Raw genomic sequence first — 17,479 nt, forward strand, 5'->3', positions numbered from 1 at the left:
AATTTTTTGATCTGCTTCTGATCAGAGTTTCTGATCTTAGATGGGCTCTAGAATGTGAATGTCTGACAAACTCCCAGGTGAGGTTATGCCTGTCTGGAAACCAAACATAGAGAACAATTGATTGAGAAGAACTCAAACATCAGAAGGGGGTGGAATTTATTTTTATAGTAGTAAACTACACATAAACATAAAATTGACCATTTTAACCACTTAGAAAGGGATGAAATTTAAGAACAGAAGTCGTTATACCATCAAAGATGAGTCAGGGGGAGTCTTATTAAGTGGCATCCATGAACATGGTTCATGAGGTCTGTGAAGTCCGCTCAGCAAGATTACAGGTGGTAGAAAGGGGACTACCAAGGTCTCCCATATTCTGATCTTACAGGAAGACTGGACTGGATACCAAGGCACCTAGGAGCATGCCCCTCAGCCCTTTCCTGCAGAGTGTCCCTGAGGCTTTAGTGGATCCCCCAGCTTTCCCTTAACTGGACTGGACCAGGAGCAATCTCCTGATGTACAGGCCACCAGTCAGACTCATTCTCAAGAATGTGAACTAAGAGACACTGAGGAGATGGTTCATGAGTTGTGGGTCCTATACTCGAAGGTTTTGATCAGGTAACGGGGAAATAACAAAAGTAAGGTAGCTGGGGGGAGACAGGCAGCCCTGCCAAGGGGGCAGAGATGAGAAACCTTAAAGGGAGGGGTAATGAAAGGGGACAAACAGGCACAGAGCAGTTGCCAAGTTTACATCCGACATCTGAGGCCTGATGGTTTTAATTTCCATAAGCATAAGACATCCTTAGTGTCCTTGTACAGAACCTCTTTTCTTTCTTGGGTCAATGGGAGTTAAAGGACCAACAATAAGAAGGCAATGGACACTAAACCCATCTGGGGTGGGCTCTCAGACTAGCCCTACTCGGTTTGTTCCTCCTATTGGAACCCCAGAATTTCAAGATAGCTACCCCATAGGACAGTGCACCAAATGTCACTCCCAACTTCTCCAGTGATGGTGTACCCACCTTTGAGAAGGCTAAAGAGCATTTCTGCTAGGTTCTCCCTCGTGGAGGGGCAGTCCTGGAGCTTCAGGCTGAAGATGAAAACTTTCACTTTTGGCTCAATAGTCTGAAAATGATATAGGTCAATGAGTGAACTGAAGCTATCTCGAGTAAGTTTTTTGTTAATACGGACAGATTTTCAAGATGAGAATCCACAACACTCAATCTGTTTTTGGAAATGACCGCTAGCTATCTCAGTAAGTAAAGGGAGCCAACTCTAGATTTTGAGGGAGAAAAACCTACACTTTTCAACAACATAGGCCACTCTTCCCATCGACCCCCGCCAAAGGGACAGGTTCATCTGTGCCATCATCTCAGGCTACAAGGCACCTCCTAGACCCAGGCACAGCGTTAGAACCAGGAACAGTGCAGCCTGCTCACGTCAGGGGCCTTGATCAGGAAGTTTGATCAGATGCCACTGTCACGATGTTTATGAATGTCTAGGGTTTGCTTCAAAAAATTGGTTTGGGAAGGGGAAGGTAGGGTATAGACGATACAGGATCAGCTACTAGTTGATCGCTTTTGAAGCTGGGGATGGCTTCATTATACTTTCCTTTCTACATTTGGGTATGTCTGACATTTTCCATAAAAAAATTTAAAAGATGCTATCTTCATTAAAGTTGAAGCAGGCGTAATTTTTCTCCCATTTCTAGCCATCTCAGTGTCAAAAGAAACATTGTTTGGCTGACATGTTGTTTGACTTCACTTAGTTATCTTTTTGGGGAAGTTGGATTTGGTCATTTTTCCTACACTAACTTTTTCCTCCTCTGAGTAGCTAAAGGCCACTGAGAAATACCAATAGCAACTACTTAAAAAGGGGCCAGCCAGTTTATTTTCTCAGAGCTGCCTGTGACAATGAGATTCCTTAAGCTATGAGAAACCGAGTATCCCTCAAGACCAGTTAGAGGATCTGTGACCCACAGAGCCTTGTTCTTTCCCTGTGCTGGGTCAATGCAGAAGAGTCCCATTTCTAAGGGAACTGAGGGTTTTCTCCTTCTTGAAATACCAATCTTCAGTGGGGTGGCTTGTGATATCACAAGACCGGAGAGCCGAAGGGGCCCTCTGCTGAGTGGGGAATTCCCTGATGAGCAGAGCCTCTTCGGATAAGGGAATGTGGAACCCCCACATACACCTCCTGCAGGGTTCAAAACCTCAGATGTGCTGTGGCTCCTCAGGCCCTAAGACACCTGTGTGCCGGCAGAGCAGTAGCTGAGGCTCCCAGAGTGGTATGCAGGTGCTTTTGGGAGAATGGACAGATTATGAGAGCTGGCTTGTTAAAGTAAATATTTACATGACCACCATCCAAGAAATGTCTTTTTAAACTTCAGAATCAATGCTGGAATTTTGATTCTCAGTAGCTTTCTACACAAGAGAGAAGAGGATTCATGTAAATATTTACCTTAACAAGCCAACCCTCATTATTCTTTCCAGGGGAGACTGTCTAATCTCTCAGTGTTCTCTAGCAATGCTTTCTGTGGAACATCTCCCCAAATGCAACTCTGTTAAGTCTATGGACTCTCGGTAGAAGTTCAGTTTACACATCAGCTGAAGCACTAAGTGCCTAATATGCTCTCAGAAACTTTTGCCATTCATCATCAATATGGAAAATGGCTCAAATTACCTCCAATTTACTCAGCATCTGCGATAAACTTGCTTCACTTTGGCATGCATAAGACACATCAAGAGAGAGGAAGTCGACTGCATCCTGGAAGTAAGTAAATAAGGTCAGCAGACCACAAGCAATTTCAAGACAAAGAACTGCTCCAAAGTATTCTATCTTCTTTCTCCCCTTACTACTAAATAGAATACTCCAAAGTGGGATTTTCCAAGGGAAAAGCAGGATGAGGAAAAGCTGGGGACAAAGTGAGAATTTGTGTGGGGTGTGCCTATATATTGCGGGGAATACATCATGTACATACTTAGCAAAGTGCTTGGAACACAGGAAGTGCTCAGAAAAATGTGTATGATTGAATGAATGAGTGAATGCATGAAGTACCATATGCCAGAAATGGTGAGTTTCCACCAAGTGGGTGAGCACTTAGGAAAGGAGTCAGAGGCCAGAACTGCCCTGGGCAGCATCCTCCTCATGGCTTCCACTTTTCAGGACTGAGTCAGTGAAACCCTTAGCCACCCATAGGCCACTTAGTAATCTCTGCAGACCCTACTGGGGCTTGGACTTTTTTTTTTTAATTGAAGTATAGTCAATTATAATGTGTCAATGTCTGGTGTATAGCACAATGTCCCAGTCTTGCATGTACATACATTTAGTTGTTTTCATATTTTTTCCATTAAAGGTTATTACAAAATATTGAGCATAGTTCTCTGTGCTATACAAAAGAAACTTTTAAACAAATCTATTTTTATATATAGTGTTTTTTTTTTAATTGTAGGCTATAGTTACTGGCTACTTTCAGGCCACAGTTGAAAGTCCACTCCAACTAGCCCTAGCCTGGCTTGTACTATTATCCGAGAACACAGCTCTCATGGTCCATGGACACCCCTACCCATGCTCCAATTAAGGACATATACCTCTACCCTGTCTCTGGCCTGCATATACTCTAAAAACTACAGATTCAGTCTAAACATATACAGATACCATGGTGATTCCTTTCCTGCCCTTCTCAGCAAGCCATTTCTGTTCTTGACAAGACCAGATCATTGCCCGTCTTCTCCCACTCTGTTCCCTCGGGAGAAAAACCATGGATAATGGCATCTGCTGACGTCCCAGTGCACTGTGACCTTTGGTAACTGATCCTCCACTGGCTCCCTATGGCTTTCCCAATCAAGTTATCATTGGTGTTTATGAAACATTCCACCCGCTTGCTCCCCTCTGCCCTCTCAGCTCTTGCTTTGTCAGTTCCACACAGCAAGTGGTTATTGATTTCATACTCCTCAAAGTCCCTGTGCTGGGTACAGTGGGTAGAGATTCAGGTTTAAAGATGAGTAAGAGCCACAGACACTTACAACTTGATAGAGAGCGTTAGCAAATGTACTGATTACATGAAGAACAGGCAGAAAGAAGTGCTACAAGAAAAGTCCTCAAATCTAGGTGGGGATTAGACTCACCTGGGAACTTGGGAGCCCTATGAAGACCCAGGGCTGTCCTTCCACATTAAGCCTTGGCTTCTGTGGTCTTTACTAGCTCTCCAGGTGATTCTGGTACACACTAAAGCTTGGAAACTGCTGGTCTAAACAAATGGCTAAGAGTTTCAAGCTCGGAGAGACCACAGCAGGTTGAGTGAGGGAGTATTATTAACAGAGGCCTTCTGATGGAAGACATATTCACATGGATTGTTGAAAGTGGGTAGAATTTTGTTGGAAGAGATTTGAGGAAGGCTAGGAGGATGGGAAGGAATTCAAGTGGGGAATGGAGGAAAGCAGACAGAAAGCATAACATACACATTGTGAACAAAAGGAGGTGAGGCCAGAGAGAGAACAAGAGAGCCTGAGTGAGCAGCACTCTGGAAGGCCCTGAGGAATCTGCACCAATTTAGGGGAGTGTAGATTCTCAGCAGGGACCTGAGCAAAACTCTGCTTTTGGAGGTGAGCCAGAAGCACTGCATGGCAGGAACTGGGGCAGGGAGACCAGTTCAAAGGCTACTGCTTAACAAACATTTTCCAATAAGCACTTTTGTCTCCTAAGCTCGTTAAGTGATAGCAGTTATTGCTCCTTGTAAATTAATTTAGATGGCGTTCTGGCCATACAATCAGTCTGGGAGCTGGTCATTCAAAATCTTATCATGTCTGGACTTTAAATTTCTGGTTAATCTGGTGAAGACTGAACCCTGACATATGGGGCCTCCATCATAGCACAGACACCAGGGGCAGCGTGATATCTGTACAGCACTGTCAATGCTGCCCAACTACAGAAATCAGTTGTTTTTTCTGAGGGCTTTCCACACAGCCCAGCAGTCAACTTCACAAGGGCCAAAGCTGTTTAATTCTCAGATGTTTCAATTTTTCTTTTTAAAATTATAGTTTAAAAGTTGTATTTAGCGGAGGTAGAAACCAGGAACGGCACTCTAGGGAGAACATTATTTGTTTCAAAAAAAACTTTACCCTAGTATCTGTTTTGCTGAAAACTGACCTCTCTTCTAATAAACTCTTTTACTAAAAAGAGCAAGCAGAGGCATTTGACTTCTTTGTGTAGGCAAAAGCTGACACTTGACCAAGTGAGAGCTGGGGCTACAACAAATAAGATATTGTTTTAAAGTAATTATGAATCTAGAGAACGTTTAACACTCAGAAGAGGCATTGATAAGAATGTTAAGCCAACAGATGAAACTTCTGTCTTTTTTTAAAAATTAAAATCCCAACTTTCCTGAGAAGTTAAGGGTGCTATTTTTTCGGGCTATCGTCACCTTGGCAAGCGCAGATGTGGACGGTTCTAGCAGGAGCTCGGAGACCACTTCAGCTCGTAGGACCACAGAGAGCTTTCCCCCTGAAACGAACAAGAAGGGCTGCAGGTGAGACAGAAAGGAGGCTGTGACCACGGAAGCTGCTCCGGGACTCATTTCCTGTCGACCTTTCTATACCATGTTCAACAACTTTAAAAAGGATTTCTGAAGAAATCACTCATGTGATTTTACCTTAGCTGAAAGACTTTAGAAAACAAGGTGGCTCAAAAAACTATCCCTTTAGAGGATATTTCATACAAATCAGGACCGTGAAGTGCACTTGTAAAGTCTTTTGAAGAATAAAAGCCGTTCCTTCCTCCAACCCCATGCAATGTGAAAGGCAGAAGAAAATTGCTTTCTGAGTTCCTAATAAGCCTTGGTCTCTGTGTGCTTTACAAGCTCTCCAGGTGATTCTGATACACACTAAAGCTTAGGAACCATTGGTTTAAACAAACAGCTAAGGGTTCCAAGCGGGGAGAGGCTTTTGAAAGTCAGGGTGTACTCAGGGGACTGCTGTTACCCTGCCTTATTTCCTGTACAAACGTTCATTCCACCCTAACCACACATTAAGGGGAACATGAAGGAAATACAAACATATGCAGCTTGTGCCCACTTGCTTTGACATTTGATCACTTAACAGTGGTGCTCAAGCTTGCGTGCATCAGAATCACCTGCCCTGCTTGTCAGCAAACTGGGGTGGGCCTAGGAACAAGTTCTTTTTAATAAGCTTCCTGGGTGCCTCTGATGCACCGGTGCTCAGATCACAATTTGAAACACACTGCTACCACCTTGGGATTCTTCAGTTGTGGGCAATACCATCTAACTTTTTAGGCACAAGTCTTTATCTCCCACTGTACTGTCTGCTCTTTGAGGAGCAAAACTTAAACATTTCTCTAGTCCCTCCAAATAAATAGCAAGCTTGGGGCTGTGTGCATGGGAAGGTGCTCAGAGCTGTGCTTTGGAAACAGTAAATAACACGGAATAAAACCAGAGTTTGGAACTTAAGCTGTAAGACTATATGCCTGACTTCTCTCCTATATCCAAATTTTATATAGGAGAAAGATTTCCCCAGCCAATGACCCCACCACTAACAACCACTGCCAACTGCAAAAGTGCTTATTTTAATAAATATAATGGAACTTTGAAATCCTCTGAGCAGTGAATATCACTCCAAGACATTAAATCCTCATTCTGATAAGATAACACTATTTTCCAGTTATTCAAAGATTGTGCCTAGTGGAGCCATTTCATCTTCTATACATTTCCATCACGTCAGCACAAATTGAACATCTCAGCCTGTACTAAACATTTCAAAATGTACAATTTAGTTTACCTCTAGATCAATGACATGACACAAGAGTACAGTTAACCCCTAAGCACAACTGACTCACACATCACTTCTATTTGACTTTGCAAGCTGTTTTTAGAGTGAACAAATGAACCGGAAGTTCCAGAAATTCTCATATCATACAAAATAAACTCCCCTTGACAAAAAAAGAAAAAAGAAGAAAAAAACCCTTTCCAACCTGTTTCCAGTGCATGCACAAAAATACTTCTTAAAATAATGTAAAATGCAGATCACTCAAAATTAGATTTTCATTCTAATCTTGCAGTTCATGTTTTTTATGGACTGAAATAGGGGAGGTAATTGCTATAGCTTAAGATAATTTATCTTGTAATTCTTGCTGAATATGGTTAAAGGTTGGTGTTCTTGTCTACAGAACTCAACATCAGTATTGGCTGTGGGTTGAGAATTAACTGTTTCGAGCCCACGTAGAAAATCACTGCATAGCACTGTGTGAATTCATGTCCCTCACAGACACTACTAGATTTCACTAAGTATAAGCTCAATTCTGTTTCTACCACAAAGGGAAGTTGCCACTCAAAAAAACCATTGCTGTTGTTCACACAAAATAGCCCCTTTCCATGCTCTCCTTTCCTTTTTGCCCCAAATGCTTCAATAAAAATAATCTGGCCAGTATTGAACTGACAGTGTCAATGCTTCAAGAGGTGGGTGGGGATTACTAATGTTGCCCTAGATCGTGTCCCAGTGTTGTGTAAGTGGAGGATGTTGTGTGCAACTCTACTCTTCCTGTGAGAGGGGTGTTCACTTTCCTGCCCCCGCTCCAAATCTGTCAAGAATATTCTTTTGTATCCTTCCCATGGCAGATCATTGAACACATCAATAGGAGGTTAAAAACACACATAAAGATTAGAAAAAACTTTTCAAAAATTGAAGTTAAATACATATAACTTAAAATTTACCATTAAAAATTTAAGTGTACAGTTCAGTGGCTTTAATACATCCACATTGTTGTGCAACCATCACCACCATCCACCCTCAAAACTTTTCTAACATTTCAAACTGAAACTTTGTGTCCTTGAACAGTATTTCCCCATTCCTTCTCCTCCCAGCCTCTGGTAACCATTATTCTTTCTGTCTCTGTGAATTTGATTATTTTAGGTCCCTCATATAGGTGGAATCATACAATGTTTGTCCTTTTGTGCCTCACTTATTTCACTTAGCATAATGTCTTCTAGGTTCATCCATGTTGTAACATATGTCAGAAATTCATTTCTTTTTAAAGCTGAATAATATTCCATTGTATGTATATAGCACATTTTATCCATTCATCCTTGCATGGGCATTTGGATTATTTCCATGTATTGGGTATTGTGAATAATGCTACTATGAAAATGGGTGTACAAATATCTGTTCAAGTCCCTGCTTTCAGTTGTTTTGGGTATATACCCACAAGTCTTAGGTCATATGGTAATTTTATGTTTAATTTCTTGAGGAACTACTGTTTTTCATATTGGCTACACCATTTACAACCTGGCCAGCAACGCACAGTGTTATAGTTGCTATCTATCCTCATCAACACTTGGGATTTTCTGCTTTCTAAAAATAAAATCCGTCCTAGCGGTTGTGAAGTGATATCTCATTGTGGTTTTGATTTATGTTCTCCAATGATTGTTGATGTACAGCATCTTTTCATGTACTTATTGGCTATCTGCATACCTTTTTTGCAGAAATGTCAGTTCAAATTCTTTGCCCATTTTTTAATGGGGTTGTCTTTTGTTGTTGAGTTAGGAATTCTTTCTGGATATTAATCCCTTGTCAAACATACACTTTGCAAATATTTTCTCCCATCCTGTGGGTTGCTTTTTCCCTCTGCTGATAGTGTCCTTTGATGCACAAAAGTTTTTAATTTTGATGAAGTCTAATTTATTCATTTTATCTTTTGTTGCTTATACTTTTCCTGTCATAGATAAAAAATCATTGACAAATCCAATGCCATAAAGTTTTTCCCCTCTTTTTTTTCTTCTAAGAGTTTGAGTTCTTCTAAGAGATAAAATGGCACTTTATTCTGTGATCTTCCTTCCCTAAACCCATAACCCTGGTCTACCCATGAGGAAAACATCAAGCAAATCCCAACAGGGGCAGTCATAAAAGACCACATATTATATTACTCCATTCATATGAAATGTCCAGAATAGAGAAATCTATAAAGACAGAAAGTTAATCAGTGATTGCTCAGGGCTGGTATTGGGGAAGGAAATGCAGGGATGAGAAGATGATAGCTAAAGGGTACAAGATTTCTTTTCGAGGTGGTAAAGATGTTCTAAAATTGACCATGGTGATGGTTGCACATACCTGTGAATATACTAAAACTCACTGAATTGTACACTTTAAATGGGTAAATTGCATGATATGTGAATTATACCTCAATAAAACAACTTAAAAAAGAGGCATCATACAAAATACCTGGCCAGGACTCTTCAAAACTGTCAATCAGGTTTTCAAACACAAGGAAAATCTGATGAACTGTGACAGCTCAGAGAAGCCTAAAGAAACTTGACGACTAAATGTAATGTGGTATCCAGATGAGATCCTGGAGTAGAAGAAGGACATTCAGGAGATACAAAGGAAATTGCAATAAAATATGGACTTTAGTTAATAATAATATATTAATATTGGTTCTTTAATTGTAACAAATGTCCCACAATAATATAACATGTTCATATTATGTGGAACTGCGTTCAGTGAGGGGGCATATAGAAACTCATGTCTGCTCAATTTTCCTATAAATCTAAAACTGTTCTAAAAAGTAATATTCATTTGTAAAGTCTTGATTAAAAAGGAAAAAACTTCTACAAACCAAGAATGGTTCTCAGTTTTTCAGATTATCTCTGACTTTTAAATGATTATCCCTCAATCATTAAGAACTATCATAGCAATGATAGAAAATGACTTCCAAAAGAATGGGTTTAGAAAAGATACACAATTACCTAAGAACTCAGAGATTCACCAGGGAGGGGAAATGGATGAAAACATTTGGAAACTAGAAATTCTAAAGAATGAAAAATTGAATTTAACTACTTATAAAAAGTACCAAAAATATCAGAAAAATCAACCAAAAAAATAAAAACTCGTAAGTTTGTGTTAAAACGTAATAAATTCTGTTCATCAAAGACTTCATAAAAAGATTGAGAATATGGGGGGAGGGTATAGCTCAAGTGGTAGGGTGCTTGCTTAGCATCCACAAGGTCCTGAGTTCAATTCCCAGTACCTCCTCTAAACAGATAAATAAATAAGTAAACCTAATTACCTCCCCCCACAAAAAAAATTAAAAAAAAAAGATTGAAAATATAAGACAAGAAGTAGAAAAATATTGTCATCATAAGTAACCGATACAGAGTAGATTTAAGAATATATAAAAAACTCCAATAAGGCAATACACAAATGGATAAAAGATATAGCAGGAATTATACAGAAGAGGAAATAAATATGGCTTATAAATATATGAAAGCCTGCTCAACCTGAACAGAAATCAGGTTAATAAAATCATAAAGAAATACTTATGCATCTAATAGATTGGGAAAAATTTGTAAGTCTGGCAATTACAAGTGTTGGAGAAGGTCAACAAGAACTCACATATTGCTCAAGGAAAAATAAACTGGTACAACCATAGTGGAAAACAATTTAATTTATCTCTCAAAATTAAACATCCATATTACTCCCAATTAGTCTACACCTGTGTAAAAACTTAAGTGAAACTTTTGAACATGTACAGAAAGAAACATATGCAAAAATTTTCATAACAGCTATGTTCATAATAGCAAAACTTGAAAATAATTAGAATGTCCATAAGCAGGAGAATGAATTAATAAAATGTGAATTGGCCACAAAATGAAATACAATATAGCAGTGAAAAAAGGTACTCTAGCTATATTCAACACTGTGATTAAGCCTTGGAAACAATTTTGTTTGAAAAAAAAGGAAATCCTAGAGGACTACAAAAAGGATAATACTCCTTCACAGCACTCAAAACCAAACTAAACTGATTCTATTGTTTAAGCACATATGTACTTGGGGTAGAAATTATACTTTAAAAGAGTAATGGAATTTCAATGAGATACCATTGGAATGGCTAAAATAGAAAAGATGAGAATGCCAAATGTTGGTGATAATGTGAGGCCACTGAAGTTCTCACACATGGCTAGTGGGAGTCTAAAATGGAACAACTTCTTTGGGAAACTAGTAGTCTCTTAGAAAATCAAATACATTTCTTTCCTATGACCCAGCAATTCCACTCCTAGGTATTTATCCAAAAGAAGTGAAAATGTATGTCCACACAAAACTTGTACAAGAGCATGCACAGCAACTAATTTATAATAGATAAAAACTGGAAAAATAGCCAAAATGCCCCTCTACTGTGGTATATCCATAATAGACTATTACTTAGAAGAAATAAGGAGCAAATTACTAATACAGCAACAAAATGAACGAATCTCACAAACGTTATGTTGAATGAAAGAAGACAGACATAAAAAAGTACGTACTGTATAACTCTATTCACGTTTATGCTGAGAGAAATCAGATCAGTGGTTGCTCCTGGGGTTGGGATTGATTAAGAAAGGATACGATTGATCAGGAAAGAGCTTTTCAGTGGTGTTGGTTAATGTCTTATATTTGATAAGGGTATGGGTTACATAGATGTATGTGTTTGTCAGTATTAACCAAACTGTAAAATTATAATCTATGCATTTCCTTGTATGTAAATCATACCCTGATAAAAACATTTTAGGAAAAAATCAGAACTGCATTTCACATTGTTTATTTTCTAATCAGTAGTAAACGGGAATTTAATTTTTAAACTTTTTTTTAAACATGATGAGTTTTTTTTGCTAAAATTTATTTGCTACAATGTCACTCTTTCTCTAATTAAAATATTTTTATTTAAAATGTTTGGCCTTGTACGTTTAAGTCATTATGGACACCAAATGTGGGAGAGCCATAGAACAATAAAAGATGAATGAAATATTTAGCATAAAGGTAACCTGGGATGGGGTGGGGGAACATAGGAGATGAGATAGAAATTTATACTTTTTACATTAAAAAATTGATATAATTTATATACCATAAAATTCATCCCTTTAAAGTATACAATTTAGTGGTCTTTAGTACATTTACAAAGATTTGCAGCCATCTCCACTAATCCAGAACATTTTAGTCACCCAAAAAGAAATCCCGTACCCATTAAGTAGTCACTATTCATTCTCTCTTCTAGCCCCAGACATCACTAATCTACTTTAGTGTCTCTATAATATGATTTGCCTATTCTGGATATTTAATATAAATGAAATCATACAATATGTGGCCTTTTGTGACTAGCTTCTTTCACTCAGCATAATGTCTTCAAGGTTTATCATGTTGTAGCATGAATCAGTATTTCATTCCTTTCAAAGCTAATATTCCATTGTATGGATATGCCATCATTTGTTTATCTATCAATTGATGGACATTAGGGTTGTTTCCATTTTGGTTATTATGAATAATGCTGCTATGAATATTTGTGATGAGTATTTATCTGGACGTTTGCTTTTATTTCTCTTGGATAAATACTTAGGAGAGGAATTGTTGAGTCATATGGTGACTCTAAAATTTAACTTGAGGAACTGCCAAACTGATTTCCAAAGTGGCTGCACCATAATCCATTCCCACCAGTAGTGTATGAATGTTTTAATTTCTCTGCATCATTGCCAACACTTGTTATTGTCTGTCTTTTTTATTATAGTCATCCTAGTTGATGTGAAGTGATATTTATATATCTATATACATATAAATATACACATATATATAATTTCATTTTTTGCTACTTTTTTTTTAGATTTTTAAGAAATTGAAGTATAACTGACTTATAACACTGTTAGTTCCAGATACACAGCATAGTGATTCAATATTTCTGTATGTTACAAATTCACAGCAGTATTCTGTTATATTTTAACAGTGGCCACTCCATGGGTATTACTTATTGTGTGGCTGAACCATACTGAATTCATTTTGTCAGCGCCATCTTAGGCCCTCAGTCCTACCCCCTCCTCTTTCTGCGTGACTGAGCTTTAGCCTACCCTCAGAAATGAGCCCAAGCCAGATAAGTTTCCTATCAACTTTTACCCTTGGTTTTATCTGAGCACTGGAGGAATGCTCTTTAGCTGACACAGATGGTTAATGGTCTGCAAGGGATAATGGTCATGAGACCCCCTAGGGGGAGGTAAAACCCCTGCTTCCCATTGGTGCAGATGTGCTTCTCCCTTTGTAGTCAGAGTGTATTTTTAGCTTTGGCCCCTTTAAATTCCCCTGTACCTCTTTCCGCAGGGGTGAATGCAGCTGTGAATGCTTCCAGATCGCCTGTTCACCTGATCCTACCCATATGTAAGTTACCCACAATAAACTCCATAATGGCATTTTATGGAGTTACCTGCTTCACTTTTTGATTTCAAAGTTCCTTCTCAGTTTGGGGGATACTATTCAATATCTCCACCTTCAAAAAGTTACAGTATTTTGCTTTTAGTCAACATATGCTATATAACTTTTCTGTGTATACTAAATAATATAATATTTTAAAAAGAATAACAAAGCTATGCCACTAGACTAAAAAGGGAGGGGAGAATGAGAAAGAGAAAGAAAGACGGAAAACCACCATTTGGAATAGTAAAGAGATTGAGAAGAGAATTTATTTTGTGTCCTGCTTTATATTGGGGGCAGATAATCTAGTGATGTTGATGAAACACAAAATGAAGGATGGGAAGAATGAGCAGAAGAAGAAAAGAATAGAAATATGAGTTTAAGAAAGAAAGTCATTAGTAACCTGATAGAGATTAAAAATAAAATATGCAAAACATTTAAATAAATGTGTATATAGTTCTATAGTTTAAATAATTCTATGTGATCTGCCCTCAAAGACAGATTTTCCTTTATTTCAGGTGATCCAAGTTCAGCATTTCCTTCTTTCAAAGTTCATTTTACTCAAAGCTTCTTCAATAGAATTACAGCCAAGAAACATTTATTTATTTTCTCATTCAGTCCATGATAAGCTTTCTAAAGAATCCAGTTTCAAATTCAGCATCTCCTCATCTCCCACCCTATACATTTCATGAAATTGACAGCTGAGCTTCTTGCTGTTCCCTTTCCAGGGGCTTTGCACTGTCCTGGGGCCTGTGATCCTCCAGATCCTATGGTTGCTCCTTCCCTCAGTCCAGTTGGTTCAAAAGGGGGCCTGGGGACAGCCTTTTTGACAACCGTATGTGGGACAGCCCCATCCACATTCACACTCTTTCTTCCCTTGCCCTGCTTTTATTTCAAACACGGAGAAAATGTTGAACCTCTCTATAATTAAATACATGCAGATAAAGCATATAAAGAGATAACAGTTTTCAGCTGTCCAATTACCAATGATGGAAGAAATTTTTCACATACTGAGATATGGGAAAGTTTTTTTGGCTTCTATATGACTTAACATAAACGTTATGCTAACTAGAACATACTGTTTTGTAGCCTATTCAACATACATTGTACATCTACTTTAACCATTAAAGAGGATGCATTGTCCAGAAGTAAATAATGTTTGATTTGAAGACAGAGCTAAATGCCTGCCTTCCTGGGGCATCAATGTTAATACTCCGTTCCATGATAAGGCTCCCCTCCCAGGTGCCAAGGCCAAACAGACTTGCCGTGTACATGCTACTCTGTCTTTTTTTTGAAACTTTGAAGGAATGTAAGTTTTCCGTTTTGACAAAATATAAAACTGCACTGAAAACCAAATTCCTCAGAGCTATCTAAGAGGCTATCTCCGAGGATACAGTGCTCAGTTTGGCTTGAATAATACTCTCTTCTATTCTTATTATAGACTGGTTATTGATTACTTTTGTCTACACCAATGATAAAAATAATTACATCATTGAAAGCTGAGTGGGGTCAGAAGAACAATTTTATAACGGTTGGTATAAACTATTACACTTTTCTGGGAAATAATTTAGCAACATCCCTGAAAGTCTTTAAGGATGTACATCTTTTGATCCAGTAATTTCACTTTTTAAGAATCAGAATTTATCTGAAGGCAGGTAAGCATTTATATAGAAGAATGTTCACTGCAACATAATTTTTAATAGTGAATATTAAATAAACATATAAATACGAAAGAATATTTTAAACTTTATGATCCATTCATAAAATGGGAACCTGTAAGAACACTGAAAATCATGTTTTCAAAGAGTTTTTAATAAAATGAGAATATACTCATAAAATGTTAAGTTTCAAAAGTAGAATATATAAGTATGCAGATATACTATATACTATATATACAAATATACATACAAGTATATAATAAAAATGAGAAGGCATATATAATCCAAAATTGGTTCTCAAAATTGATGTACCTCAGATTCACCTAGGAATTTATTAAAATCATTAATGTCCTGATTCTGCCTGGACCTATTCAATTGGAACTTTAAGTTAGTATGAAGCAGGAATATGGGCAATTATGATCAAGCTCTTCTCACTGTCAGCATATCATTATTTTATTTTTGTATTTGTCTCCCCTGCTGGAATGTAGGCTTCAATTAGAACTTGTAAGTTGCTTTGCATAAGAAAAGGAGAGACTGAGGGAGGACAGACAATTTTGAATCGTAAGAAGAGTCAAGCAAGTAGGACTGGAAAAGGAAGGAGGACAGAAAGAAAACTGGTGGTCACACAAACTCAAGACTGGGCAACGGGTGCTGAAAAGATATTTTTCAAAGGGAATGCTAGGCACTATGCATTATAAGACACCCCTAACCACCTCCACTGAGAAATCATCAGTACAGTATTAATTTCTCACTAATGAATAGATATGAGGGGACTACTGAAGGTAAGTGGGAAGAAATGCCCAGTCCTGTTTCAAGGAGAGTAGGGGAAGGTGGGTGATGAAGGCTGCTGGTGGGTCAGCAATCAGGGTCATGTGTACTTACCTTGAGAAGTGTATTTTTCATGGTATATCTCATAGGCTTTTCTGTGGGCATCAGTGAGGATCTGGAGACGTGAAGATCTTGATTCCTGGTGGGGAAGCTCCATTATCACTTTCTCCAAGTCACTAAATGTGAACCAGATCTCAACAAGGTCCCCAAAGGAGTGGAAGGCAAAGGTGGCATAGTCAGCAAAGAGATCAGCAAAGGCCTCATTTCTCTGGATGGTGCTGGCAGGGAGGGTCTGGTGGTGCAGGACCACCAAGGGCTGAAGCTGTGCAGTCTTGAGGGCCTCAAGGAGTTGCCGGTAACACTGCACCATTTCCTTGTCTGGGTTCTTGGAGCTTCCTTCTGGGAGAAGTTGTGCCCATGGCAGAAATACTTTATAATGGGTGATCTTACAGGCATGAACACTGCTGAGGTACTCTGGCAGGAAAGTGGGCAGTGGCTGGTGACAAACATAAATTTCTTTGTCCCCTGCTCCAAAGTGAGAACCCTGGTTTCCTAGTGGACCCCTCAGGTTGTGTAGCAATTCGTTGGTTAGAGGACCAGCAGCTGAAATGAAGTTTCCATCAGATTCCCAGTCTAAGCCCCAGCACGAAAAACTTAGGAGGAAAATAAAGACTAAACGCCAAGCCAGTTCCATCTTCAAGGAACTGTTAGGAAGTATTTGGAATACCTACTTTATAACTACAGCTGAGGTTGTAAAATATTATTAACAATTAATATGTAACTTGGTTATCTACAGTAATGAAATCAGTACATGATTCATCAGTGTAATATCAAAAAATGTAAAAACCATAAGAGATAACATAAAAACCTCAAACTTCTCACACAATTTCAGTAGAGAAACCTGGAACGTGTCTGAAGAAAATAAGTTCTCCACATTTTTTTCTTACGTAAAAATTACTTAAAAATTTGTTTATATAGCAGGACAAAAGTGAGTTCCTCACCAAACTTTTTTCCTCCTTCAAAAATATGTAAGTAAATGATGAACACATTTTGCAAAAGATTCAAACAATACAGAAATATATATGAAAACTTAGATTCCCCTCGCCCTCTCCCCTCCTCTTTCTAGGGTAAGCACTTTCAACACTGCGCTTCCTTCAAGTTTTCTTCCTACGTATAGATTAATGGTTATTCAGGAGTTGGAATGCCAGGGTTTGAATCTCATCTGACGAAAGTTACTTAGTTTCTCTGTCCTTCAGTTTACTCACCTGTAAAATGGGGATAGATAGGTTGTTATAATTAAATAAGGCCATTCATTAGCATATTTAGAACAATACAACTAAATGATGGCTATTAATATATATACACAAATGCAAACATAACTAAGCGTATAACATTTTAAATATATAATTTAACACATATGGGATTATGTCACACATATCATTCCTCAGCTTTTTTTTCCCACTTAACAGCGCTTGGAGTTATATTTGTATAAGAATGTATAGACCTGCTTCTTTTTAACAGATGCATAGCATTCCACAGTAAGGCTGTGCCATAATTTAACCTTTTGCATTTTGAACACTGGTTGGTTATTAATTTTAATATGTTGCAAATGAATATATCTATAGTTATACATTTTTGTCCACATTTCTTTAAGATAGATTCTTAGAAATTAAGTTACTGACTCAATAGCATGCCCATTTGGAATTTTGGTTGCAATCCATATAGGCTTCCAAAACAGGCTTCTTCAAGTTTAAATCCTACCTACAGTTAGAAGTATATCTAAATCTC

General features: G+C 38.2%; 1 protein-coding gene across 1 annotated transcript in view; it reads right to left on the reverse strand.

Moving 5' to 3' along the window:
* The window catches only part of LCT (lactase), a 48,098-nt gene extending 31,713 nt beyond the window's left edge, over positions 1–16,385 (reverse strand). The window contains exons 1-4 of the mRNA XM_072960883.1: positions 15,746–16,385; positions 5,417–5,496; positions 2,677–2,760; positions 1,020–1,122 (exon numbers count right to left, since the gene is read on the reverse strand). Coding sequence (XP_072816984.1) covers positions 1,020–1,122; positions 2,677–2,760; positions 5,417–5,496; positions 15,746–16,385 — 907 coding nt within the window. The remainder of the gene's footprint in view (positions 1–1,019; positions 1,123–2,676; positions 2,761–5,416; positions 5,497–15,745) is intronic.
* Positions 16,386–17,479: the final 1,094 nt, after the last annotated feature.

Source organism: Vicugna pacos, chromosome 5, assembly GCF_048564905.1.
Source record: "Vicugna pacos chromosome 5, VicPac4, whole genome shotgun sequence".
Classification (NCBI taxonomy): domain Eukaryota; kingdom Metazoa; phylum Chordata; class Mammalia; order Artiodactyla; family Camelidae; genus Vicugna; species Vicugna pacos.